Below are 26,537 nucleotides of genomic sequence, written 5' to 3'. Positions count from 1 at the left end.
TCATTGTCAGAACAAACCTTTATTACCTGGAGGCTTCCTGAATAGACGCCGTGTCCTCACCAACAGACAGGAGCGGCTAATCAGTGATAGAATATTGAGTCTGAATATTCACTGGACTGACGGGGTTAAATGTGCCCCCCAAATCCCGGGCAGTGGAAGTAACCAACATGTCCAGAGCCGTCTGTCCACCCGAATCTCCCGGCCAGCATTCCTTGCGATCTCTTCTATCGCCTTCTCCACCGGCGCTGATCTCTGGGGACGTCACTAATGGGCTTTCCGGATGAATTTTTGGAACCACAGAAGAGAAGTGAAGACGGAGAGGGAGAACCTGGAAATGAGAGAAAGCAACAGATGACCTCAGGACAGACGGATGGGAGTGATGCCCCAACTGGTGGAAACAATCAGTAGGCAGCATTATGGTGTGCTGTGATCGAACCGCGAGGGCTGGGAGGAAGGTTCTGCACCGTCAGAACGCAGCAGAGAGCGCCAATATCAGGAGTCGTGGGTGAGCGGCACTCGGGCGGTGTACACTGCAGTTTTGGGGCTCCTCAGCTCGATCACATGCAGTTCGGGGGTATACGTCCCTTATGTACATGTAGGGAGGAGGTTATTTAAGTATATTTAGCGCACACTCGGAGACTTTCCTGGTGGTCCCATGTGTTACACATAATGGAAAAAGACGAGTCACATGGTGCGCGACCAGGAAGTCACGCCCACTTAGTGTCTGAAGGCGGGGCTTGATAAATATGGCGCCCATGTGCACAGATCCACCTACCAGGTCACACTGTACTGCAGATGGTCGTTTCTGAGCGCCACACGGGTCTGTCCGCCGATAGGACCCCCAGGAACGGTGCTGTCTGAGATGTAATAGAGAAGGTCTATTAACAACCATCTGTTACAATGGGGGAGGGGAGAAAAGCAAGAACAGGACAAGCAAACCCGAACCCAGACTGCACCAATCAGAAGCCTGGAAGCCCCCCGCACCTAGACTGCACCTATCAGAAGCCTGGAAGCCCCCCGCACCCAGACTGCACCAATCAGAAGCCTGGAAGCCCCCCGCACCTAGACTGCACCTATCAGAAGCCTGGAAGCCCCCCGCACCCAGACTGCACCTATCAGAAGCCTAGAAGCCCCCCGCAACTAGACTGCACCTATCAGAAGCCTGAAAGCCCCCCGCACCTAGACTGCACCTATCAGAAGCCTGGAAGCCCCCCGCACCCAGACTGCACCTATCAGAAGCCTAGAAGCCCCCCGCAACTAGACTGCACCTATCAGAAGCCTGAAAGCCCCCCGCACCCAGACTGCACCTATCAGAAGACTGGAAGCCCCCGGACCACCCATCAGAAGCCTGGAAGCCCCCCGGACCTAGACTGCACCTATCAGAAGCCTGGAAGCCCCCCGCACCCAGACTGCCCCTATCAGAAGCCTGGAAGCCCCCCGCACAAAGACTGCACCTATCAGAAGCCTGGAAGCCCCCCACACCCAGACTGCACCTATCAGAAGCCTGGAAGCCCCCCACACCCAGACTGCACCTATCAGAAGCCTGGAAGCCCTCCGCACAAAGACTGCACCTATCAGAAGCCTGGAAGCCCCCCACACCCAGACTGCACCTATCAGAAGCCTGGAAGCCCCCCACACCCAGACTGCACCTATCAGAAGCCTGGAAGCCCCCCGCACCCAGACTGCACCTATCAGAAGCCTGGAAGCCCCCCACACCCAGACTGCACCTATCAGAAGCCTGGAAGCAGAGCACCAATTACTAAGGGCGACTTCTGCATTTTGATATTAAAAAAAATGCAATAAAACGAAGCATGGTAATGTTCACAATAAGATTCATGTAGGGGTCCCTACCGTGGCCTCCCCGCCTTAGCCTTTCCAGCCCAGGGCCCCCACTGTGGACTCCCGTGCTCAGGGCCCCGCCATAGCCTTCCTGTTGGGGCTCCCATCAAACACACCCCCACCTGGGGCCCCCACTGTCGCCTTCTCATCATCACCTCCACTTCCCAGGGCCCCTGCCGTTGCCTTCCCTGCCCGGGGCCACCACCGTCGCCTTCCCATCATCACCTCCACGGCCCCCGCCGCGGCGTTCCCTGCTTGAGGTCACTGCTGTGGCTTCACCCGAGCACCCACCGTTGCCCCCCCGCTATAGCCTCTTATGGTGGGTCATTCCCTGCTCGGGGCCACTGCTGTTGCCTCACCCGAGCCCCCACCGCTGCCCCCCGCTATAGCCTCTCATGGTGCGGCGTTCCCTGCTTGAGGCCACTGCTGTCGCCTCACCTGAGCCCCCCCCCGCTATAGCCTCCTATGCTGCAGCCTCCCCTTCTATAACACGGCTGCTCATGGCATGCAGTGTGTCGGAGCACTGCACCCTTCCACAGCCGCCATGTCCAGCAGAGCTTCAGGGAGTACTGAGACAGTGAAGGCTGCGGTACTTACCACAATCAGCCTCGATGCATATTGGCTGTGCCCCGGTCCGATCCGCCATGGCTGCCAGGTCCCGATAATACCACACGTTGTTCTGCACATCATTTTCTGGAGCAAACTGTTGGCGAGGTTCTGTGAGTCTCACGATCCCCACCAGATCCAGATTTCCATCAATCTACACAGAAAGAAGCTGATGAAGCCCTCACACAGGTCCACGAGGGTAGAGGACAATGGCCGGCAGAAGACCACCCTCCTGCCCACCAGTATATGGCCATATTCTACAGCAGGCCCTGGAGATAGTGGTGACGTGTGGCCGCAGGAGTGGTCTCTGGGATCATGTCAGGGGGTTTCCTGTGTGAGGAGACCCCTATAGTAAGGTCATACCGGCACGTATGATGGCGGCAGACCCGAGCCCATAGACCTATAGTCTCCTGCCCCACCGCAGACCCTCACTGTAATGCCGCCGGTGAGCCGCTTCTGTGCTCACCTGACCCTCCATTCTCGTCTGTGGATTCAGCTTCTTGTTAGGGACAAATCCTCGATTTACCAAGATGGTGATTCTGCGGGGGAAAGTGTTACAGCTTGTTAGGGTGGAGGAGCAAAACTAAGGAACACTGGCAAAAACACAGCCCACCCGATCACACCAAGATGACATAGTTACAGCCGGGGCGAAACCCCATCCAAGACATCACTGCACCTGCACCGCCGCCCCACCAAACACATCACTGCGCCTACACCGCCACCCCATCCAAGACGTCACTGCGCCTACATCGCCGCCCCATCCAAGACGTCACTGCACCTGCACCGCCACCCCATCCAAGACGTCACTGCGCCTACACCGCCACCCCATCCAAGACGTCACTGCGCCTACATCGCCGCCCCATCCAAGACGTCACTGCACCTGCACCGCCACCCCATCCAAGACGTCACTGCACCTGCACCGCCACCCCATCCAAGACGTCACTGCGCCTACATCGCCACCCCATCCAAGATGTCACTGCACCTACATCGCCGCCCCATCCAAGATGTCACTGCACCTACATCGCCGCCCCATCCAAGACGTCACTCCACCTGCACCGCTGCCCCATCCAAGACGTCACTGCACCTGCACCCCATCCAAGACGTCACTGCACCTGCACCGCCGCCCCATCCAAGACGTCACTGCACCTGCACCCCATCCAAGACGTCACTGCACCTGCACCGCCGCCCCATCCAAGACGTCACTGCGCCTACATCACCGCCCCATCCAAGACGTCACTGCACCTACATCGCCACCCCATCCAAGACGTCACTGCACCTACACCGCCCCCCCATCCAAGACGTCACTGCGCCTACACCGCCACCCCATCCAAGACGTCACTGCACCTACATCGCCGCCCCATCCAAGACGTCACTGCACCTGCACCGTTGCCCCATCCAAGACGTCACTCCACCTGCACCGAGGCCCCATCCAAGACGTCACTGCGCCTACACTGCCCCCCATCCAAGACGTCACTGCACCTGCACCGAGGCCCCATGCAAGACGTCACTGTGCCTACACTGCCCCCCATCCAAAACGTCACTGCACCTGCACCGCCACCCCATCCAAGACGTCATTGCGCTTACACCGCCACCCCATCCAATACGTCACTGCGTCTGCACCGCCACCCCATCCACGACAATGATACATTTCCAGCAGCTTTCCAGAAGGCATGGCACCTATGACACGACGCGGTCATCTATATCTAGGAGTCGTGGGTTAGATATTCTCATGTTTATCAGAGAAGATCCACCAGCAGCGATGGAAGTAAGTTATCCCCAACATTTCCATCCCAGTAAAGTATTGGCACCCACCACATAGTGAGATTACATACCCAGAGTCTGTACAGAGGAAGGGGGTGATGACGTGAGCCCCGATCTCCTGAGGTCCCAGCCCACTGGACTCCTGGGACTGTTTACTTGGCTTCACCAGGGTGCGGGGCTTCAGGTAAAGCTCCTTCGAATGATCAAAATGTCCGCTGACCTTGATGGGACGAAACTCCATTGTCTGCAGTTCTGTGGGACTGGACACAAGGCGGCAGAGTCACGAGTCGTGTGCAGTGTGCGGATGTCAGGGTTATTGGGGGGGGTGATACACTGACCGCTGCTTTCTCCAGCTTTTTACCCCCTCTTGGGTTCTTCAAACCAGGATTTCTGACAAAACTTTAACCTAAATCTCAACCCTCATTGGAAGCGACACCCATTTTTTACATGAGGGGCAAATAGTGCTTAAAACACACAATGAAGAGATCCAAAACTAAAAGGCAACTTGCACAAAAAAAAAAAAAAAAAAAAAAGGCACAATCTAACATGACCCACCAAAGTGGAGCACTCACTATAGGAACCTGCTGTCGTCGGTCTTTGCCACCAAACTATGTAGGATATTAAATACTGACCTTGTGGATGGGATTGAGAGTAAAGTCTCAGTCTTTGATGACAACACCAAACTATGTAGGATATTAAATACTGACCTTGATGCTATATTACAGAATGATATGTATAAGATGAGGGAATGGGCAGACACTGGACAGAAGAGATGTAATGGTGATAAATGTGGAGTAATGCACCGAGGACGGAGTCATCCTATAGTTGTATATACATTAAATAAGTAACTTCCGGACTACAGAACAGGAGGAAGAGCGGGGGATTCTGGGTACAAGTAACTGAGCAGCAACACTCAATGTCAGGCAGCAGCTGCAAAAGAGAGGAGAAAAAGAGAGATCCCAACGTATTGTTACCCCTCTATAAATCACTGGTAAGGCCACATCTGGAATATGGGATCCAGTTTTGGGCTCCACATTTTAATAAGGACATTCAGAAGTTACAGTCAGTTCAAAGGCGGCAACTAGATTATTACAAGGAATGGAAGCCGCCCCGTATGAGGAGTAATGGAGGCCGCCCCGTATGAGGAGTAATGGAGGCCGCCCATCTGATGAGAGGCAGAAAAGATGTCTCAGAGGAGATCTCATATGTATAAATACATGTGTGGTCAATATAAAGGACGGCACAGGACTTATTCCTAACAAAGACAATACTAAGGACCAGAGGGCATTCACTGCAAGTGGGAGAAAAGCGATTCCAGCAGCTAAATAGGAAAGGGTTCTTTACAGTTAGAGCGGTCAGACTGTGGAATACACTACCACAAGAGGTAGTAATGGCAGACACTAGAAGAGCTTTATATCAGGGCGGATGATTCCTCAGTACCACAGTGTGGGTTATAGAGGATTTAGTGATGAAATGTATAATGGTGGAGGAAGGTTGCAGTAGACGGAGCGGGGAATCCTATGTAGGCTCCCAAAGATCCGCCATAGACTTCTGGCCACTAAATGGTTAATATCATTATCTTTTTTTACACTTAGACGCTGATGTTATATAAGTTTTCCTTTTCTAGATCCCCCGGACGTCTCACTGTACACTGACCCCTGCCGGCTGGACACGTTCCTGGCAGGGTGACGTCTTCCCAACATACGGTGCGGTGTGAAATGTAAAGATACAGAGAGTGAAAAAATCTTCCCAATTGTGCGATCACCAAGATGAAGAAACGCAGGGAGACCCCGATATCTTCTATGTGCGCCTATGGGGGACCAGAAGGACGCCTTCAGCGTGACCCCCTCCAACACGGCCCCAGGGCGACCCCCCCAACACGGCCCCAGGGTGATCCCCCCCCAACACGGCCCCAGGGCGACCCCCCCAACACGGCCCCAGGGCGACCCCCCCAACACGGCCCCAGGGTGATCCCCCCCCCCCAGCACGGCCCCAGGGTGATCCCCCCCCCCCAACACGGCCCCAGGGTGATCCCCCCCCAGCACGGCCCCAGGGTGATCCCCCCCCCCAACACGGCCCCAGGGTGATCCCCCCCCCCCCCCAACACGGCCCCAGGGTGATCCCCCCCCCCCCCCAACACGGCCCCAGGGTGATCCCCCCCCCCCCAACACGGCCCCAGGGTGATCCCCCCCCCCAACACGGCCCCAGGGTGATCCCCCCCCCCCCCAACACGGCCCCAGGGTGATCCCCCCCCCCCAACACGGCCCCAGGGTGATCCCCCCCCCCCCAACACGGCCCCAGGGTGATCCCCCCCCCCAACACGGCCCCAGGGTGATCCCCCCCCCCCCAACACGGCCCCAGGGTGATCTCCCCCCCCCCCCCCAACACGGCCCCAGGGTGATTCCCCCCCCCCCCCCCCAACACGGCCCCAGGGTGATCCCCCCCCCCCCCCAACACGGCCCCAGGGTGATCCCCCCCCCCAACACGGCCCCAGGGTGATCCCCCCCCCCAACACGGCCCCAGGGTGATCCCCCCCCCCCCCCAACACGGCCCCAGGGTGATTCCCCCCCCCAACACGGCCCCAGGGTGATCCCCCCCCCCCAACACGGCCCCAGGGTGATCCCCCCCCCCAACACGGCCCCAGGGTGATCCCCCCCCCCCAACACGGCCCCAGGGTGATCCCCCCCCAACACGGCCCCAGGGTGATCCCCCCCCAACACGGCCCCAGGGTGATCCCCCCCAACACGGCCCCAGGGTGATCCCCCCCAACACGGCCCCAGGGTGATCCCCCCCAACACGGCCCCAGGGTGATCCCCCCCCAACACGGCCCCAGGGTGATCCCCCCCCAACACGGTCCCAGGGTGATCCCCCCCCCCAACACGGCCCCAGGGTGACCCACCTTCCCCAACACGGCCCCAGGGTGACCCCCCTCCCCCAACACGGCCCCAGGGTGATCCCCCCCCCCCAACACGGCCCCAGGGTGATCCCCCCCCCCAACACGGCCCCAGGGTGATCCCCCCCCCCAACACGGCCCCAGGGTGATCCCCCCCCCCCAACACGGCCCCAGGGTGATCCCCCCCCCCCAACACGGCCCCAGGGTGATCCCCCCCCCCCAACACGGCCCCAGGGTGATCCCCCCCCCCCAACACGGCCCCAGGGTGATCCCCCCCCCCCCAACACGGCCCCAGGGTGATCTCCCCCCCCCCCCCCAACACGGCCCCAGGGTGATTCCCCCCCCCCCCCCCAACACGGCCCCAGGGTGATCCCCCCCCCCCCAACACGGCCCCAGGGTGATCCCCCCCCCCAACACGGCCCCAGGGTGATCCCCCCCCCCCAACACGGCCCCAGGGTGATCCCCCCCCCCAACACGGCCCCAGGGTGATTCCCCCCCCCAACACGGCCCCAGGGTGATCCCCCCCCCCAACACGGCCCCAGGGTGATCCCCCCCCCCAACACGGCCCCAGGGTGATCCCCCCCCCCAACACGGCCCCAGGGTGATCCCCCCCCCCCAACACGGCCCCAGGGTGATCCCCCCCAACACGGCCCCAGGGTGATCCCCCCCAACACGGCCCCAGGGTGATCCCCCCCAACACGGCCCCAGGGTGATCCCCCCCAACACGGCCCCAGGGTGATCCCCCCCAACACGGCCCCAGGGTGATTCCCCCCCCCCAACACGGCCCCAGGGTGATCCCCCCCCAACACGGTCCCAGGGTGATCCCCCCCCCCAACACGGCCCCAGGGTGACCCACCTTCCCCAACACGGCCCCAGGGTGACCCCCCTCCCCCAACACGGCCCCAGGGTGACCCCTCCCTCCCCCAACACGGCCCCAGGGTGACCCCCCCTCCCCCAACACGGCCCCAGGGTGACCCCCCTCCCCCAACACGGCCCCAGCGGGACTGCTCATAGGAACTCACTCTGTGGGCAGCGATATGGGGCTGGATGTAAACTGCGCCTCCAGCTGCTGGATCAGGTTCAGCTTCCATTTCCGTCGCTGTATCTAAAAGAGAAGATAAAGAGCCGCAGTGACGTAGCATCTCCTCCAACCCCACGAGATCCGAAGCCCCCGGCACAGCCACCAGCACTGGACGCTGAACATCCACCACCACCATCCTCAGTGTAATGAGGATCCAGCGACTGAACGGTTAATTACTGGATGGAAAACCTCTGTCCAGGCTCCGATGTGGAAGCAAGACCTGGCCACAATGGCAGAAGGCTAGTCACCCGGCCTCTTCACCGGGGACACCGGCTCAGAGGCAGCACTCCGAGCACTCCAGCTACGGCAAAGAGTGATAGTGTCCGTCCCAGAGAATACCAGCCGTTATGGAAAAAACTGTGCCAGAAAAAAAAAGGGGAAAGGAAAAGAAAAAGGGAGAGGGGGGGAAAGAAAAAGGGAGAGGGGGGGAAAGAAAAAGGGAGAGGGGGGGAAAGAAAAAGGGAGAGGGGGGGAAAGAAAAAGGGAGAGGGGGGGGAAAAAAAGGGAGAGGGGGGGGGAAAAAAGGGAGAGGGGGAAAAAAGGGAGAGGGGGAAAAAAAAAGGGAGAGGGGGGGAAAGAAAAAGGGAGAGGGGGGGAAAAAAAAAAGGGAGAGGGGGGGAAAAAAAGGGAGAGGGGGGGAAAAAAAGGGAGGGGGGGGGGGAAAGGGAGAGGGGGGAAAAAAAAGGGAGAGGGGGAAAAAAGGGAGAGGGGGAAAAAAAGGGAGAGGGGGAAAAAAAGGGAGAGGGGGGAAAAAAGTAAAAAGGGAAAGAGAAAAAAAAAAAAAAGTGTAGATCTGTCCACGCTGAAAAAGCACAAGCATGAGCAGCTGAAGACAACTGTGTGGACACAGCAGGTACTGCCGTAGTATACTGAACACTGCACAGGGTATATAATCACCTGAGGAGCAGGAACAGCCCCAGTATACAGATACTGCACAGCGTATACATCACCTGAGGAGCAGGAACAGCCCCAGTATACAGATACTGCACAGCGTATACATCACCTGAGGAGCAGGAACAGCCCCAGTATACAGATACTGCACAGCGTATACATCACCTGAGGAGCAGGAACAGCCCCAGTATACAGATACTGCACAGCGTATACATCACCTGAGGAGCAGGAACAGCCCCAGTATACAGATACTGCACAGCGTATACATCACCTGAGGAGCAGGAACAGCCCCAGTATACAGATACTGCACAGCGTATACATCACCTGAGGAGCAGGAACAGCCCCAGTATACAGATACTGCACAGCGTATACATCACCTGAGGAGCAGGTACAGCCCCAGTATACAGATACTGCACAGCGTATACATCACCTGAGGAGCAGGAACAGCCCCAGTATACAGATACTGCACAGCGTATACATCACCTGAGGAGCAGGAACAGCCCCAGTATACAGATACTGCACAGCGTATACATCACCTGAGGAGCAGGAACAGCCCCAGTATACAGATACTGCACAGCGTATACATCACCTGAGGAGCAGGTACAGCCCCAGTATACAGATACTGCACAGCGTATACATCACCTGAGGAGCAGGAACAGCCCCAGTATACAGATACTGCACAGCGTATACATCACCTGAGGAGCAGGAACAGCCCCAGTATACAGATACTGCACAGCGTATACATCACCTGAGGAGCAGGTACAGCCCCAGTATACAGATACTGCACAGCGTATACATCACCTGAGGAGCAGGAACAGCCCCAGTATACAGATACTGCACAGCGTATACATCACCTGAGGAGCAGGAACAGCCCCAGTATACAGATACTGCACAGCGTATACATCACCTGAGGAGCAGGAACAGCCCCAGTATACAGATACTGCACAGCGTATACATCACCTGAGGAGCAGGAACAGCCCCAGTATACAGATACTGCACAGCGTATACATCACCTGAGGAGCAGGAACAGCCCCAGTATACAGATACTGCACAGCGTATACATCACCTGAGGAGCAGGAACAGCCCCAGTATACAGATACTGCACAGCGTATACATCACCTGAGGAGCAGGAACAGCCCCAGTATACAGATACTGCACAGCGTATACATCACCTGAGGAGCAGGAACAGCCCCAGTATACAGATACTGCACAGCGTATACATCACCTGAGGATCAGGAACAGCCCCAGTATACAGATACTGTACAGCGTATACATCACCTGAGGATCAGGAACAGCCCCAGTATACAGATACTGTACAGCGTATACATCACCTGAGGAGCAGGAACAGCCCCAGTATACAGATACTGTACAGCGTATACATCACCTGAGGAGCAGGAACAGCCCCAGTATACAGATACTGTACAGCGTATACATCACCTGAGGAGCAGGAACAGCCCCAGTATACAGATACTGTACAGCGTATACATCACCTGAGGAGCAGGAACAGCCCCAGTATACAGATACTGTACAGCGTATACATCACCTGAGGAGCAGGAACAGCCCCAGTATACAGATACTGTACAGCGTATACATCACCTGAGGAGCAGGAACAGCCCCAGTATACAGATACTGTACAGCGTATACATCACCTGAGGAGCAGGAACAGCCCCAGTATACAGATACTGTACAGCGTATACATCACCTGAGGAGCAGGAACAGCCCCAGTATACAGATACTGTACAGCGTATACATCACCTGAGGAGCAGGAACAGCCCCAGTATACAGATACTGTACAGCGTATACATCACCTGAGGAGCAGGAACAGCCCCAGTATACAGATACTGTACAGCGTATACATCACCTGAGGAGCAGGAACAGCCCCAGTATACAGATACTGTACAGCGTATACATCACCTGAGGAGCAGGAACAGCCCCAGTATACAGATACTGTACAGCGTATACATCACCTGAGGAGCAGGAACAGCCCCAGTATACAGATACTGTACAGCGTATACATCACCTGAGGAGCAGGAACAGCCCCAGTATACAGATACTGTACAGCGTATACATCACCTGAGGAGCAGGAACAGCCCCAGTATACAGATACTGTACAGCGTATACATCACCTGAGGAGCAGGAACAGCCCCAGTATACAGATACTGTACAGCGTATACATCACCTGAGGAGCAGGAACAGCCCCAGTATACAGATACTGTACAGCGTATACATCACCTGAGGAGCAGGAACAGCCCCAGTATACAGATACTGTACAGCGTATACATCACCTGAGGAGCAGGAACAGCCCCAGTATACAGATACTGTACAGCGTATACATCACCTGAGGAGCAGGAACAGCCCCAGTATACAGATACTGTACAGCGTATACATCACCTGAGGAGCAGGAACAGCCCCAGTATACAGATACTGTACAGCGTATACATCACCTGAGGAGCAGGAACAGCCCCAGTATACAGATACTGTACAGCGTATACATCACCTGAGGAGCAGGAACAGCCCCAGTATACAGATACTGTACAGCGTATACATCACCTGAGGAGCAGGAACAGCCCCAGTATACAGATACTGTACAGCGTATACATCACCTGAGGAGCAGGAACAGCCCCAGTATACAGATACTGTACAGCGTATACATCACCTGAGGAGCAGGAACAGCCCCAGTATACAGATACTGTACAGCGTATACATCACCTGAGGAGCAGGAACAGCCCCAGTATACAGATACTGTACAGCGTATACATCACCTGAGGAGCAGGAACAGCCCCAGTATACAGATACTGTACAGCGTATACATCACCTGAGGAGCAGGAACAGCCCCAGTATACAGATACTGTACAGCGTATACATCACCTGAGGAGCAGGAACAGCCCCAGTATACAGATACTGTACAGCGTATACATCACCTGAGGAGCAGGAACAGCCCCAGTATACAGATACTGTACAGCGTATACATCACCTGAGGAGCAGGAACAGCCCCAGTATACAGATACTGTACAGCGTATACATCACCTGAGGAGCAGGAACAGCCCCAGTATACAGATACTGTACAGCGTATACATCACCTGAGGAGCAGGAACAGCCCCAGTATACAGATACTGTACAGCGTATACATCACCTGAGGAGCAGGAACAGCCCCAGTATACAGATACTGTACAGCGTATACATCACCTGAGGAGCAGGAACAGCCCCAGTATACAGATACTGTACAGCGTATACATCACCTGAGGAGCAGGAACAGCCCCAGTATACAGATACTGTACAGCGTATACATCACCTGAGGAGCAGGAACAGCCCCAGTATACAGATACTGTACAGCGTATACATCACCTGAGGAGCAGGAACAGCCCCAGTATACAGATACTGTACAGCGTATACATCACCTGAGGAGCAGGAACAGCCCCAGTATACAGATACTGTACAGCGTATACATCACCTGAGGAGCAGGAACAGCCCCAGTATACAGATACTGTACAGCGTATACATCACCTGAGGAGCAGGAACAGCCCCAGTATACAGATACTGTACAGCGTATACATCACCTGAGGAGCAGGAACAGCCCCAGTATACAGATACTGTACAGCGTATACATCACCTGAGGAGCAGGAACAGCCCCAGTATACAGATACTGTACAGCGTATACATCACCTGAGGAGCAGGAACAGCCCCAGTATACAGATACTGTACAGCGTATATGTGAGGTAAAGCCTGGGATATGAAGAGGAATTATGACGAGAAGTCATAATTGCTCTCATCACTCCCTGGCAGTGCCCCCCTCCCTTCTTGTTCCAAATGTACAGCATCTGGAAGGTGTCACATTCCACTTACACATCCATGGCCATGTCCTGTGATATGGAAATGAGATGATGTGAGGACAATGGATCCAGGATGACTCCCTGCCGCTGGGGCTGCTATCTCATTAGCAAGGCTATGGAAGTAGCCAGACAGAACGACTCCAGTAAAAAATGGTTCATATCTCGCAAGCCATATTTCCGATAAATATGGCAACCATAACAATGGTGTCTCCGCATGTGGACGATGCCGGCACACCCTTTTTATGGAAGTAGGACATTGGGAAACACACCAAACGTGATATCAGCCATATGGGAACTCGTAGACAGGTCATGAGTCCCCTCGTTCTGCAGCTAAATTCATAACTGTCACAATGAGAGCATTGGCGTCCGTCTACGACGCTCCCAGGCCCAGTTATGGCCAAAATCCCCTTTTCTGGATAATTCTGATCCATGCAGGGGGAGTGGCAGTGCTTCCCCGTGAGGTCACTAAGGTAGGAGGAGACCTGGATTTGCCCAGGTTGATAACCCTGCTTCGGCCATTTTCCAAGGTTCTTCTGCTCGGGGGCCTGGTTGGGACAGACCTGTGAGAGAGTTCCTGGAAACCTGGTCTACAGCGCCCCCCTGTGGCCAGACGCAACAAGGTAACTGATTGAACTGTGTATGCCTGTTTGTAACCCATGCTTTATCTGTAACTGTACTCTGACATATGTATATTCTGTAGATTCCCTATTGTATATATTGTAGTTCTAGTGTGCTTTAAGCTGATTAAATTATATAATTAATCTTGGGCTGTTCTGTTATCTCGATCTCGAATCCCACGTCTGTGTGTTCGGCTAATAGTTACCGTGAAGCGGTTGGTGGCAGCGAATTGTGCCAAGGATTATTGTGGGGAGGCCAGTGAGATCCGGGAAGATATTATATATTCCGCCCGCGGAGGTCGGGGGAATATATACCCTACTCTCACCGGGGACCCTTCAATAATCGGCATAAGTAGTATAGCGGCCTCCTTGCTTATTGTCGGGCAATTCCATAATTGGCCTGACTATAAGAGGGGCGCTAGAGAGCGCGTCATGTGCTCTGTCGGTCGGGAGGTATAAAGGAGGGGTGACACCCCCTTGCTACCCCCCGATTGTGACGTACTGGTAGCCAGCGCGGGGGATTTCTGAGTGACCCCCCCGGTGGTTTGTGACATATTGGTGGCAAGCGGTGGGATCGAGATAATAGTGTGTGTGAGTGTGAGACCCATACTCCCAGACACTAAAGACTGCCTGCAGCAGCTGTGGCTGCTGGGGTCTTCAGACTAGCTCAACACTAGAGTGTCAGAGTGCAGATACTGTAAGGTGTGTGGAGGCATCAGGTGTCAGTTCTGTGTCAGTGACCAAAGTCTGCAACAATGGCTGATAGCACCAGGAGCAAAGCCAAAGGAATGGCCGATGCTCAGGCCAGAGACGATGAGGAGGTTGTCCACGAGCCCTCCAGGAGCCCGACGCCAGAGAACAGCTCTGCAGAGGACATCGCACAACCTGGGACTGCTGGACAAGATGAGGAGGAGCTCGCCCAAGGTTCCTCAACGAGCCAGATGCCAGCCCTCCGCTCTGCAATGGACAGTGAAGCACCAGGCTCCGCAGCGGGCCGCAGATCACCACGTGCCATTCCACCGAGCCTGGGAGGCTCGGATAGCCTTCTTCAAATGGCTATGGCCCTTCTCCAGGCTGGAGACCGGGATACCTACGAGATACTCATGGCAGAGCGCAGGGCAGAGCGGCAGGCAGCGCGTGAAGAGCGCCAGGCAGAGCGTGACTACCAGCTGCAGCTAGCTCAGCTCCGGCCCTCATCAGCCACACGTGACCTTCAAGACACCAAACTTCCAAAGGTCCGTGTTGAGGACTTCCCAGTGCTGGAGAAGGATGGAGACTTGGACTCTTTCTTGACTGCTTTTGAACGGACTTGCTTGCAGCACCATCTGAACAAGGACCAGTGGGCCAAATACCTGACCCCCCGTTTAAGGGGTAAGGCCCTGGATATCCTTGGGGACTTGCCTGCTGAGGCAGATCAGGGCTACGACACCATCAAGCGGGCCCTGATCCAACAGTACAACCTCACCCCGGAGTCCTACCGCAAGAAGTTCCGGACGCTGCAGAAGGGACCAAAGGACTCCTGGGCTGACCACCGGCGGGCACTTGCCCGAGCTGCCGACCACTGGACCCAAGGCCTGCAGCTTTCCACCGGACCGGAGATCCTGGACTTGTTCATCACGGAGCAACTCTTGTGGAACTGCCCTGAGGATCTCCGCCAGTTCATCCGAGACCAGAAGCCAAAGGGATCCACGGCTACAGCTGCCCTTGCCGATGACTACACCAACAACCGGGCTCCTGAAGCCAGGAGAGCAGCCACCAGCAGCACCTGGAGAGGGGGTAAGATGAACTCTGCGACTGCCCCACCTGCCCCTAGACTGCAGGGGGTGTCCCCCTCAACTCCCCTCTCCAGGCCCGTGGCGGAACCAAGACGGTGCCACCAGTGCAACCTACCTGGACACTTCAAGGCCATGTGCCCTCAGCGTCCCAAGGCCCCGGCTCCGTCCCCGTCCCAAGGGCCGCCCAAGGTGTATTGTGTGGGTGGGGGTGGTGGTAGGTCCCTGGACAGCTTCCAACCTGTCACCGTCGGCCAGTCTGTGACCATAGGACTGCGAGACAGCGCCTCGGAGGTGACTCTGGTGCGGCCTGAGATGGTGTCCCCCCAAGACTTGATCCCTGGAAAAACCCTCGCTGTCTCCGGGATTGGAGGCATTGACCCGGCGCTGCCTGTTGCTGACATTTATGTGGACTGGGGCGCAGGGCGAGGGGTGAGGGAGGTGGGGGTAACTGATCGGATCCCTGCAAACGTGCTACTTGGGACAGATTTGGGGCAAATAACCTCCCAGTTTGGCCCCGCCCCACAGGCTGAACCTTCAGCCAGTGCTGACATGACTCCTGACAATGTTAATGTGTTATCTATGAATGATGTAAGGGAGGAGGGAGTGAACTCTGATATTTCTGCTTGCACAGACACCATAGACACACACGCAGCTGCAGCTGTGACAGGGGAGGGGGTCAGAGAAAGGTGTGACCATGCCTCTACAAGTAACCAGCCTGTGAGCTGGGATCTGTTGCCCTCTGCAGGGATAAGCAGAGAGCAGGGTGCTGCAGGGGGAGGACCAGTGTGTGGGGTGGGGGCTACCACAGCAAATGTGGGGTCCCCAGAGATTTCACAGCGGGGTTCTGTTGCTGCAGGGGGGGAACAGGCAGGTGAGATTGGGGCCGGTCCAGGAGCGGAAGTGCTCCCAGGTAAGATCTCGGTGCAGGGTTCCCCCACAACCGGGGTGTCAGGAAGCCAGGTAGGTCTGCCTGAACCGGCGACTTGGTCAGGAACGGAGGAGGAGCAGGCACGACCCACGGTCGCAGCGGCTGTGGCCGCTGTCACCCGCAGTGGGAGTGCTGGAAGCCAAGGGGCCTCCCGGAGGTCCGATAGCTCTTCCCCTTCTGACCAAGTGGCAGCCGAGTCAGGTGGAGGCCAGGACACAGGTCCCGGGGTACTGACTGAAGATGTGACAGTCTCGTCGATTCTGGCCACATCTAGTCAGGGGTTTCAGGCAGCGTTAGAAGCTGACAACAGCCTGAAAGCTCTTAAGGAGCAGGCGGCACAGCCTCCCTCGGACTCGGACCCGGAGCGAGTGGTCTGGGACCAAGGACGGCTGTACCGGGCCACGGTCCAGCAGGGTTCACCGGAGGCGTGGCCCAGGGACCGACAGTTGGTGGTACCCTATCCGTTCCGGACGGAGTTGTTGCGGATCGCACATGAGATTCCGATGGCCGGACACCTAGGGATCGCTAAGACCAAGGCCAGGTTAAACCAGCATTTCTACTGGCCAAAAATGGGGGCCGATGTGGCTGCCTACTGCCGTTCGTGTGAAACCTGTCAGAGAGTGGGGAAGGCGGGGCCACGCCCCAAAGCCCCACTGGTATCTCTGCCAATCATCGATGAGCCTTTCAGGAGGGTGGCTGTGGATCTGGTCGGCCCGCTGGCCATCCCCAGCAGCTCCGGGAAACGCTTCATACTGACGGTAGTGGACTATGCCACCCGGTACCCAGAAGCAGTGGCCTTGTCGTCCATTCGGGCTGACAAGGTGGCCACCGCATTGCTGGAGATTTTCTCCCGAGTGGGTTTTCCCCAGGAAATGCTCACTGACCGGGGGACCCAATTCATGTCCCAGCTGATGGAGGCCCTCTGTAAGCAAGTCCAGGTGCGACATCTGGTGGCCAGCCCGTACCATCCACAGACTAATGGCCTGTGCGAGCGGTTCAATGGCACCTTAAAGCAGATGCTTAAGATGTTGGTCGACTCCCACGGGCGTGACTGGGAGCGGTATCTCCCACACCTGTTATTTGCTTACCGGGAGGTTCCACAGGCCTCAACAGGATTCTCACCGTTTGAGCTCCTGTACGGGCGACGTGTGCGGGGCCCCCTGGCTCTGGTGAAAGAGGCTTGGGAAGGGGATTTGGCCACCCCTGGAGTGTCGGTTATCGAGTATGTCATGCGCTTCCGGGACAAAATGCAGGCCTTGACGCAACTGGTACACGACAATATGGCTCAAGCCCAGGCCGATCAGAAGCGTTGGTACGACCAGAACGCTTGTGAGAGGACCTACCAAGTGGGTCAAAAGGTGTGGGTACTGGTCCCCGTACCACAGGACAAGCTTCAGGCAGCCTGGGAAGGCCCATACCTCGTGTACCAGCAGCTCAACCCTGTGACGTACCTGGTCACCCTGGACCCCGCCCGTGGAAGGCGGAAGCCCTTCCATGTGAACATGATGAAGGCACATCATGAGCGGGAGGCATGTGCGCTCCCCGTGTGCAACCTGCCCGAGGAGGGAGAAGCGGAAACCCTCTTGGATATGCTAGCCCAGGTTAGGGCAGGCGGATCCATTGAGGATGTGGAGGTTGGCCACCAGCTCTTGGAGGACCAACGGTCCCAGCTGTGGGCCACCCTACACCCCTTCCGGGGGTTGTTTACCAACCAGCCCGGAAGGACTGACTTGGCTGTCCATCACGTGGACACTGGGGATCATCCCCCGATCCGGCGTTCAGCATATCGGGTCTCCCTGGAGGTGCAGCAACACATGCGCCAGGAGATTGACGAGATGCTGGAGCTGGGGGTGATCCAGGCATCCAACAGCGCTTGGGCCTCGCCTGTAGTCCTCGTCCCTAAGAAGGACCGAACCACTCGGTTCTGCGTGGACTACAGGGGGCTCAATGCTGTCACGGTCGCCGATGCGTACCCAATGCCACGCATCGATGACCTGCTCGATCAGTTGGCCGGGGCTCAGTACCTGACCATCATGGACCTGAGCCGGGGATATTGGCAGATCCCCCTGACTCGCAAGGCCAGGGAACGCTCTGCCTTTATTACCCCATTTGGACTGTACGAGTCCACGGTGATGCCATTCGGGATGAGGAATGCCCCTGCCACTTTCCAGCGGATGGTCAACACCCTGCTCAAGGGACTTGAAGGGTACGCGGCCGCGTACCTGGATGACATTGCCGTCTTCAGTCCCACCTGGGAGGACCACCTAGAGCATCTAGCACAGGTGCTCAGGCGGATCCACCGGGCAGGTTTGACCATCAAGCCGGGAAAGTGTCAGCTGGCCATGAGCGAGGTCCAGTACCTCGGTCACCGGGTAGGTGGGGGAACGCTGAAGCCCGAGCCTGAGAAAGTGGGGGCCATCGCATCCTGGCCCACCCCCAGGACCAAGAAGCAGGTGATGTCCTTCTTGGGGACCGCTGGGTACTATAGGAGGTTTGTTCCATGCTATAGTAGCCTGGCAAAGCCCTTGACGGACCTCACCAAGAAGAAGCTGCCCTCTGCAGTCGATTGGACAGTGGACTGCGAGACAGCCTTCCGGGCCCTAAAGGACGCCCTGTCCAGCCCGCCCGTGCTACAGGCAGCCGACTTCACGCGGCCGTTTGTAGTACAGACCGACGCCAGTGACTTCGGCCTCGGTGCGGTGCTCAGCCAGGTGGACTCTGCGAGCCAAGAGCACCCAGTCCTGTACCTGAGCAGGAAGCTGTTACCAAGGGAAGTGGCCTATTCTACAATGGAGAAGGAGTGCCTGGCCATAGTGTGGGCCCTGCAGCGTCTGCAACCCTATCTATACGGGCGCCACTTCATCGTGGAGACGGACCACAATCCCCTCAGCTGGTTGCACACCGTCTCTGGGACGAATGGGCGATTGTTGCGATGGAGCCTTGCGCTCCAGCAATACGACTTCACCATTCGCCACAAAAGGGGCCGTGACCACGGTAACGCAGACGGGCTGTCCCGACAAGGAGAGGTCGCGGACGGGCGCACGGGGGAACACCGGAGGGTGCTGCCCCCTAGCGCCCTCAAAAGGGGGGAGGTGTGAGGTAAAGCCTGGGATATGAAGAGGAATTATGACGAGAAGTCATAATTGCTCTCATCACTCCCTGGCAGTGCCCCCCTCCCTTCTTGTTCCAAATGTACAGCATCTGGAAGGTGTCACATTCCACTTACACATCCATGGCCATGTCCTGTGATATGGAAATGAGATGATGTGAGGACAATGGATCCAGGATGACTCCCTGCCGCTGGGGCTGCTATCTCATTAGCAAGGCTATGGAAGTAGCCAGACAGAACGACTCCAGTAAAAAATGGTTCATATCTCGCAAGCCATATTTCCGATAAATATGGCAACCATAACAATGGTGTCTCCGCATGTGGACGATGCCGGCACACCCTTTTTATGGAAGTAGGACATTGGGAAACACACCAAACGTGATATCAGCCATATGGGAACTCGTAGACAGGTCATGAGTCCCCTCGTTCTGCAGCTAAATTCATAACTGTCACAATGAGAGCATTGGCGTCCGTCTACGACGCTCCCAGGCCCAGTTATGGCCAAAATCCCCTTTTCTGGATAATTCTGATCCATGCAGGGGGAGTGGCAGTGCTTCCCCGTGAGGTCACTAAGGTAGGAGGAGACCTGGATTTGCCCAGGTTGATAACCCTGCTTCGGCCATTTTCCAAGGTTCTTCTGCTCGGGGGCCTGGTTGGGACAGACCTGTGAGAGAGTTCCTGGAAACCTGGTCTACAGCGCCCCCCTGTGGCCAGACGCAACAAGGTAACTGATTGAACTGTGTATGCCTGTTTGTAACCCATGCTTTATCTGTAACTGTACTCTGACATATGTATATTCTGTAGATTCCCTATTGTATATATTGTAGTTCTAGTGTGCTTTAAGCTGATTAAATTATATAATTAATCTTGGGCTGTTCTGTTATCTCGATCTCGAATCCCACGTCTGTGTGTTCGGCTAATAGTTACCGTGAAGCGGTTGGTGGCAGCGAATTGTGCCAAGGATTATTGTGGGGAGGCCAGTGAGATCCGGGAAGATATTATATATTCCGCCCGCGGAGGTCGGGGGAATATATACCCTACTCTCACCGGGGACCCTTCAATAATCGGCATAAGTAGTATAGCGGCCTCCTTGCTTATTGTCGGGCAATTCCATAATTGGCCTGACTATAAGAGGGGCGCTAGAGAGCGCGTCATGTGCTCTGTCGGTCGGGAGGTATAAAGGAGGGGTGACACCCCCTTGCTACCCCCCGATTGTGACGTACTGGTAGCCAGCGCGGGGGATTTCTGAGTGACCCCCCCGGTGGTTTGTGACAGTATACATCACCTGAGGAGCAGGAACAGCCCCAGTATACAGATACTGTACAGCGTATACATCACCTGAGGAGCAGGAACAGCCCCAGTATACAGATACTGTACAGCGTATACATCACCTGAGGAGCAGGAACAGCCCCAGTATACAGATACTGTACAGCGTATACATCACCTGAGGAGCAGGAACAGCCCCAGTATACAGATACTGTACAGCGTATACATCACCTGAGGAGCAGGAACAGCCCCAGTATACAGATACTGCACAGCGTATACATCACCTGAGGAGCAGGAACAGCCCCAGTATACAGATACTGCACAGCGTATACATCACCTGAGGAGCAGGTACAGCCCCAGTATACAGATACTGCACAGCGTATACATCCCCTGAGGAGCAGGAACAGCCTCAGTATACAGATACTGTACAGCGTATACATCACCTGAGGAGCAGGAACAGCCTCAGTATACAGATACTGCACAGCGTATACATCCCCTGAGGAGCAGGAACAGCCTCAGTATACAGATACTGTACAGTGTATACATCACCTGAGGAGCGGGTAGAGTGTTGTTATATAGGAACTCTCTCCTATATAAAGTGTTACCTGCCAAGCTCCGAGCCCAAAGGAGGTGACAGGGATGAGTAAGAGGAGCCATTTCACCAGTGGGTCCTTCCTGGACTCTGTGGAAGATGAGACTAGTCTCTGTGAGCCGCCATTAGGACCTGGTGGAAGAAAAAACTATGAATAAAAAGCACAATAGGGTCTCACCCAAATCACTCAGAAAAGGTGAGAAGAGCTGTGCGCTCGCCATGTGGCACCTAATACAGCGGCTGCACAAGCCACGCAGGACCATGAAGCTGTGGAGCAAATCTGCGCGGCTGTGAGAAGACGAAGGTCCACAACACTGAGATAGTAGCGTGTCTGTGCTTTATTGCACGCGTTTCGCTGTGCATCCTCACTTCATCAGGAAGTCAGATACGGGATGCACAGCGAAACATGTTGCAATAAAGCGCTGACACTCTACTGTCTCAGTGTTCTGGACCTTCCTCTTCTCACATGCGCGCAGATTTGCTCCACAGCTTTATTCTATTTGTAGGACCTTCTATAGACGCAGAGGATCTTACTGCACAGCGGCGGGGAGACCACACACCCCCCAGCGGCGGGGAGACCACACACCCCCCAGCGGCGGGGAGACCACACACCCCCCAACGGCGGGGAGACCACACACCCCCAGCATCTTTCCACAACATCTACTGGTCAGTTCACAGATGATAAGCCTAGAAATGAATGGTAGAAGTACACAGAGTACATCATCTCCAACCCTGCAGAGAACACAGGGTTAAAGGCAGCTTTACTAATCTGATAGCAGCAGAATATAGGGCGCGATGAAACCACCAGTCAGGGGTGTGGGCGGAGTTATATACAGGAAGCCGCCAGTCAGGGGTATGGGCTGGGTTATATACAGGAAGCCGCCAGTCAGGGGTATGGGCTGGTTTATATACAGGAAGCCGCCAGTCAGGGGTGTGGGTAGGGTTATAAACAAAAAGCCACCAGTCAGGGATATGGGCGCGGTTATATACAGGAAGCTGCCAGTCAGGGGTGTGGGATTGGTTATATACAGGAAGCCGCCAGTCAGGGGTATGGGCGGGGTTATATAAAGGAGGCTGCCAGTCAGGGGTGTGGGATTGGTTATATACAGGAAGCTGCCAGTCAGGGGTGTGGGATTGGTTATATACAGGAAGCCGCCAGTCAGGGGTGTGGGATTGGTTATATACAGGAAGCCACCAGTCAGGGGTATGGGCGGGGTTATATACAGGAAGCCGCCAGTCAGGGGTATGGGCGGGATTATATACAGGAAGCCGCCAGTCAGGAGTATGGGCGGGATTATATACAGGAAGCCGCCAGTCAGGGGTATGGGCGGGGTTATATACAGGAAGCTGCCAGTCAAGGGTATGGGCGGGATTGTTCACAGGAAGCCGCCAGTCGGGGTATGGGCGGAGTTATATACACAGGAAGCCGCCAGTCAGGGGTGTGGGATTGGTTATATACAGGAAGCCGCCAGTCAGGGGTATGAGCGGGGTTATACACAGGAAGCTGCCAGTCAGGGGTGTGGGCGGGGTTATATACAGGAAGCTGCCAGTCAGGGGTGTGGGCAGGGTTATATACAGGAAGCTGCCAGTCAGGGGTGTGGCATGATTATACACAGGAAGCCACCGGTCAGGGTGGTTGCGGGGTTAGTCAGAAAGCCACCAGCCAAGGGTGGGGGCGGTGTTATATACATGAAGCTGCCAGTCTAGGGGTGAGCAGGGTTATACACAGGAATCTGCCAGTCAGGGGTGTGGGTGGTGTTATACACAGGAAGCCGCCAGTCAGGGGTGTGGGTGGGGTTATACATAGGAAGCTTCTATTTCGGGGTGGGGGTGGGGTTATAGACAGGAAGCTTCTATTCAGGGGTGGGGGAGGGGTTATAGACAGGAAGCCGCCAGTCAGGGTTATGGGCGGGGTTATATACAGGAAACTGCCAGAGGTGTGGGCGTGGTTATAGACAGGAAGCCGCCAGTCAGGGGTGGGGTAATTCACAGCTTCACTCTTAGCTCTGCTACATGTACAGTACATCAGACAGAACAGGCATTTTGTAAAGACTACGGCCTGCAGTCCAGTCAGTGAGGTCCCGGAGTCAGGCTTCAGTGTCTGGTTATACTGCCATCAGGTTATATGTAAAGCTTGCGGCAGATCCCCTGTAATTTCCCACTGTTGAATGACTGACGGCAGGGCTCAGGCTAGATACTGTCACAAACCGGGTCGGGGGGGGGTCACGCAGCGTCTCTCCACGAAACTGCACCTCGCAGCCCCACCCTGATGCCTCTAATACGTTGGAGCCACATGATATTACCTCGTCACTTCCGCCAACATGTAACCTTGGGAAGCAAAACGTCACATAAGGTCCACTTGGTTTAGTATAACACTGATGCCTCCTGTCCATGCGGGCACAGGGAGGGAGACAGAGCACACCGTGCAAACTCCAGAACGGCACCCATCTTTCTCACAACCCCGACAGACCGCCAGAACCTTTCCACTAGCCCAGTGAAGCAGGATTCTGCCGGCCCAGTACAGTGATCTGCCACCAGTTCCTCGTTAGAAATAGGCCTGGTCTGTTAACAGAACTATATCAGGCCAGAAACCAGCCCATGTAGTGTGTAATGGTAAACCGAGCTCACAGACATGGGGTTCAGGGATCGAAATAAAAGAAACAGCCCAAGATTAAATTATATATTTAATCGCATTAAGGGCACACTAGATACTATAATATATACAAGATGGGATTTACAGGTATTATGTCAGAAGTGCAGATACAGATACGCTATAGTTACAAGCAGATACACAGATGGATCAATTACCTAGTACCTTATGGCTAGGCCTGATGCTGACTCAGCACAGGGGGCGCTGTGGAGCCGCGGATTTCCTTGGGACGTTTCCCACACATGACACGATGCGACTTTTCCAGAGAAAAGACGCACACAAAACGTCCGCTTTAGTTTTTATGAACCTACGTACCCCCCATGTCCCATCCCCCTTGTGACCTAAGACTGAGCTGGACATAGGCTGTACTTCCGGTTTTCAGCATTTCTCCGCCTCTGAGTGTCCCATGTGGAAGATATGACCATCATATTTCTAGTCATGAGTTGATCTATTCATAGTTATGAAACATGATAGGTCTGTGGGCTTCCAACGAAGAGTTATTAATTTTGAGCCGATCCGCACGTCACACTATTTATTTGTGACATGCATCTTGCCGACGTGAAGCCGGAAATATGCCTGCCCTATTTGTGGGAGCAAAGCACTCCCCAATATTGTACCTTTTTCCTCGGAGCCATATTGACTACAGAATGTGTTTGAAGCTGTCCTGAATCTTGCAGATGCCGCCACCTTCTCTTGATAGCAGGTAGCCTTAATCTAATCAGGATCGCTTCCTGTATCTTGATTAACTTTTGTCACCCTGCCATTTGGTGACCAGATCTGGGGGATTCCTCCTTGCTGCAGCGCAGGAGGTGTGTAAATGAAAAGTAACTGCTGACTGACATGTCATATTCCTCATAATAGTCTTCACAATATTTCTCACAGATACATGCTGCTCTGCCCCCCGCTGACTGATAGTGAGGTCGGGACCGTCCTGATTGGCTGCACCTTGTCGCTGTTTTGATGACTCTGCTGTTATTTACATGCATTATTCAGTGCGGGTGCTGCCGATGCCGATGATTGACCGAGGCGCTGTCTGCTCAGTCAGACCACATGCAGAGGCACTGCAGCCCGATATCTACAGACTCATATGGCCATCTCTCAGGTGTGGGGGTAAAATCTTGCGGACAGGCCCCTAACTGACGGCCGCTCTGGGACACAAAGTTCTCATCTACAGAACAGGGTCACACGTCACTCTTCTAGGGAAAGTGTCCACTAGGGCTTACGAGAAACATTCCTTCTCTAATTGCTGAAGTCCATTTGATGTTGACAGCGCTGCAGCCCATCAGCGAGTTCAGCGGCTTGTGCTGCCTGCTCAGAAAGAGCCACTGAGCTCAGTGATTGGCTGGAGCATTGCAAACAACAGAGACCAAGGCTGCGGCAGAGAGGGGTTGCTGGACTTGGGGAGTCAGCCATACTCCATCTGGTCCTTTATCATGACCGTAGCTTATAGCCCAAACAACCCCTTTAAAAAAAAAGAACAAGCAGAAATCTATATTGGCCCAGACTGTAAAGCTACCGATCCTGCCCGGTGACAGGTGCCCGGTGAGCGTCAAAGAAAAAAAAACCTGATCAAAAAGTCACGTGCCCAAAAAACCTGCGGAACGCGAAGGCTGTGACCGGCCATGTGCTACACCCTGAACTCTGACCTACGCGATCGGCCCTGGACTGTACGGCGTCACATGCAGCAGTATTATACATCCACCTTAGGCCTTTTGGTACTTTACCGGTCTCCTCTCACTTGGCGGCTGGACGCAGAGCCTCCACGTCTCATCGCTCTCACACAGGGCGGTCATGTCAGCCGTGATTTTCATTCACAATCTTTCCAACATACGTGATCCTCGCGTTAGAGTGGACGCACAGTACTATAAGCGCAAAGATACTCGCCCCACTGTCATTTACATATGAAGACAAGAGACATCAGCAACACTTACACATCTGGAGACTCCATGGGCGAGATCTGGGCCGCAGACAAGACCACCGAGTCTGGAGGAAAAGACACTGCAAAGAAAGCAGAGGAGAAATCAACGCGGCACGCCAACCCCATCAGCATCAGCACTAACAGTGATTAAAAAAAATGACAAGCTGAGGATTTAACTCCCGGCATTTCCATAAAGGAAGGAAAGAACTTGCTGTTTTGCCTGTTCTAAAGAGGAGGTTTAATCGCAGATGGCATTGCTGCTTCAATAAAATGGAGAGAGAACATTAGAAAATATAATTCTTCTGGCAGCTGTGTATATGGAGCCAAGTCATCGTATATTGCTGGATAATCCCCAGCTTACTAAAAGAAAAGAAGCTCTGACAGAGGGAGCAGTTAGGATGAGCGGCTACAGGTAGGCCGAGAGCAAGAAGACTTGGATCTTGCCAGTGCCACTTCTTCAGCCTCATCAGATGAGGAATTGTGCTATCCAGTGCTACTGCACCATATCTTCAGCCTTATCAGATGAGGACTTGGATCCTGTCAGTGCTACTGCTGTCGTATCGTCAGCCTCATCAGTTGAGGAATTGTGCCATCCAGTGCTACTGCTTCATATCTTCAGCCTCATGAAATGAGGACTTGGATCCTGTCAGTGCTACTGCCGCCATATCTTCAGCTTCAACAGGTTATATGCTGGTGACTATGTGTGGGGAGGTATCATAAAATTAGGGAGAGATGTATGGAGAGGACCGGTTATATAATGGAGATTATATGCGGGAGGTAT

At 55.0% G+C, this 26,537-nt stretch overlaps 1 protein-coding gene across 1 annotated transcript; it reads right to left on the bottom strand.

The window, feature by feature from the left end:
• On the bottom strand, nucleotides 1–25,834 carry LOC142281610 (surfeit locus protein 1-like). Its single transcript, XM_075332874.1, has 8 exons — nucleotides 25,770–25,834; nucleotides 21,202–21,320; nucleotides 8,122–8,204; nucleotides 4,278–4,466; nucleotides 2,912–2,984; nucleotides 2,437–2,599; nucleotides 776–857; nucleotides 1–328 (listed from the first exon to the last, which is right to left on the bottom strand). Exons 1-8 carry the CDS (start codon nucleotides 25,771–25,773, stop codon nucleotides 265–267), a joined length of 777 nt encoding a protein of 258 aa, XP_075188989.1. The 5' UTR covers nucleotides 25,774–25,834; the 3' UTR covers nucleotides 1–264.
• Between the last annotated feature and the right edge of the window lie 703 nt (nucleotides 25,835–26,537).

The sequence above is a fragment of the Anomaloglossus baeobatrachus genome, unplaced genomic scaffold (genome assembly GCF_048569485.1).
Source record: "Anomaloglossus baeobatrachus isolate aAnoBae1 unplaced genomic scaffold, aAnoBae1.hap1 Scaffold_4777, whole genome shotgun sequence".
NCBI classification, from domain to species: domain Eukaryota; kingdom Metazoa; phylum Chordata; class Amphibia; order Anura; family Aromobatidae; genus Anomaloglossus; species Anomaloglossus baeobatrachus.
Note: the sequence above shows the minus strand (reverse complement) of the source record. Positions and strands in the feature narration are given on the sequence as shown.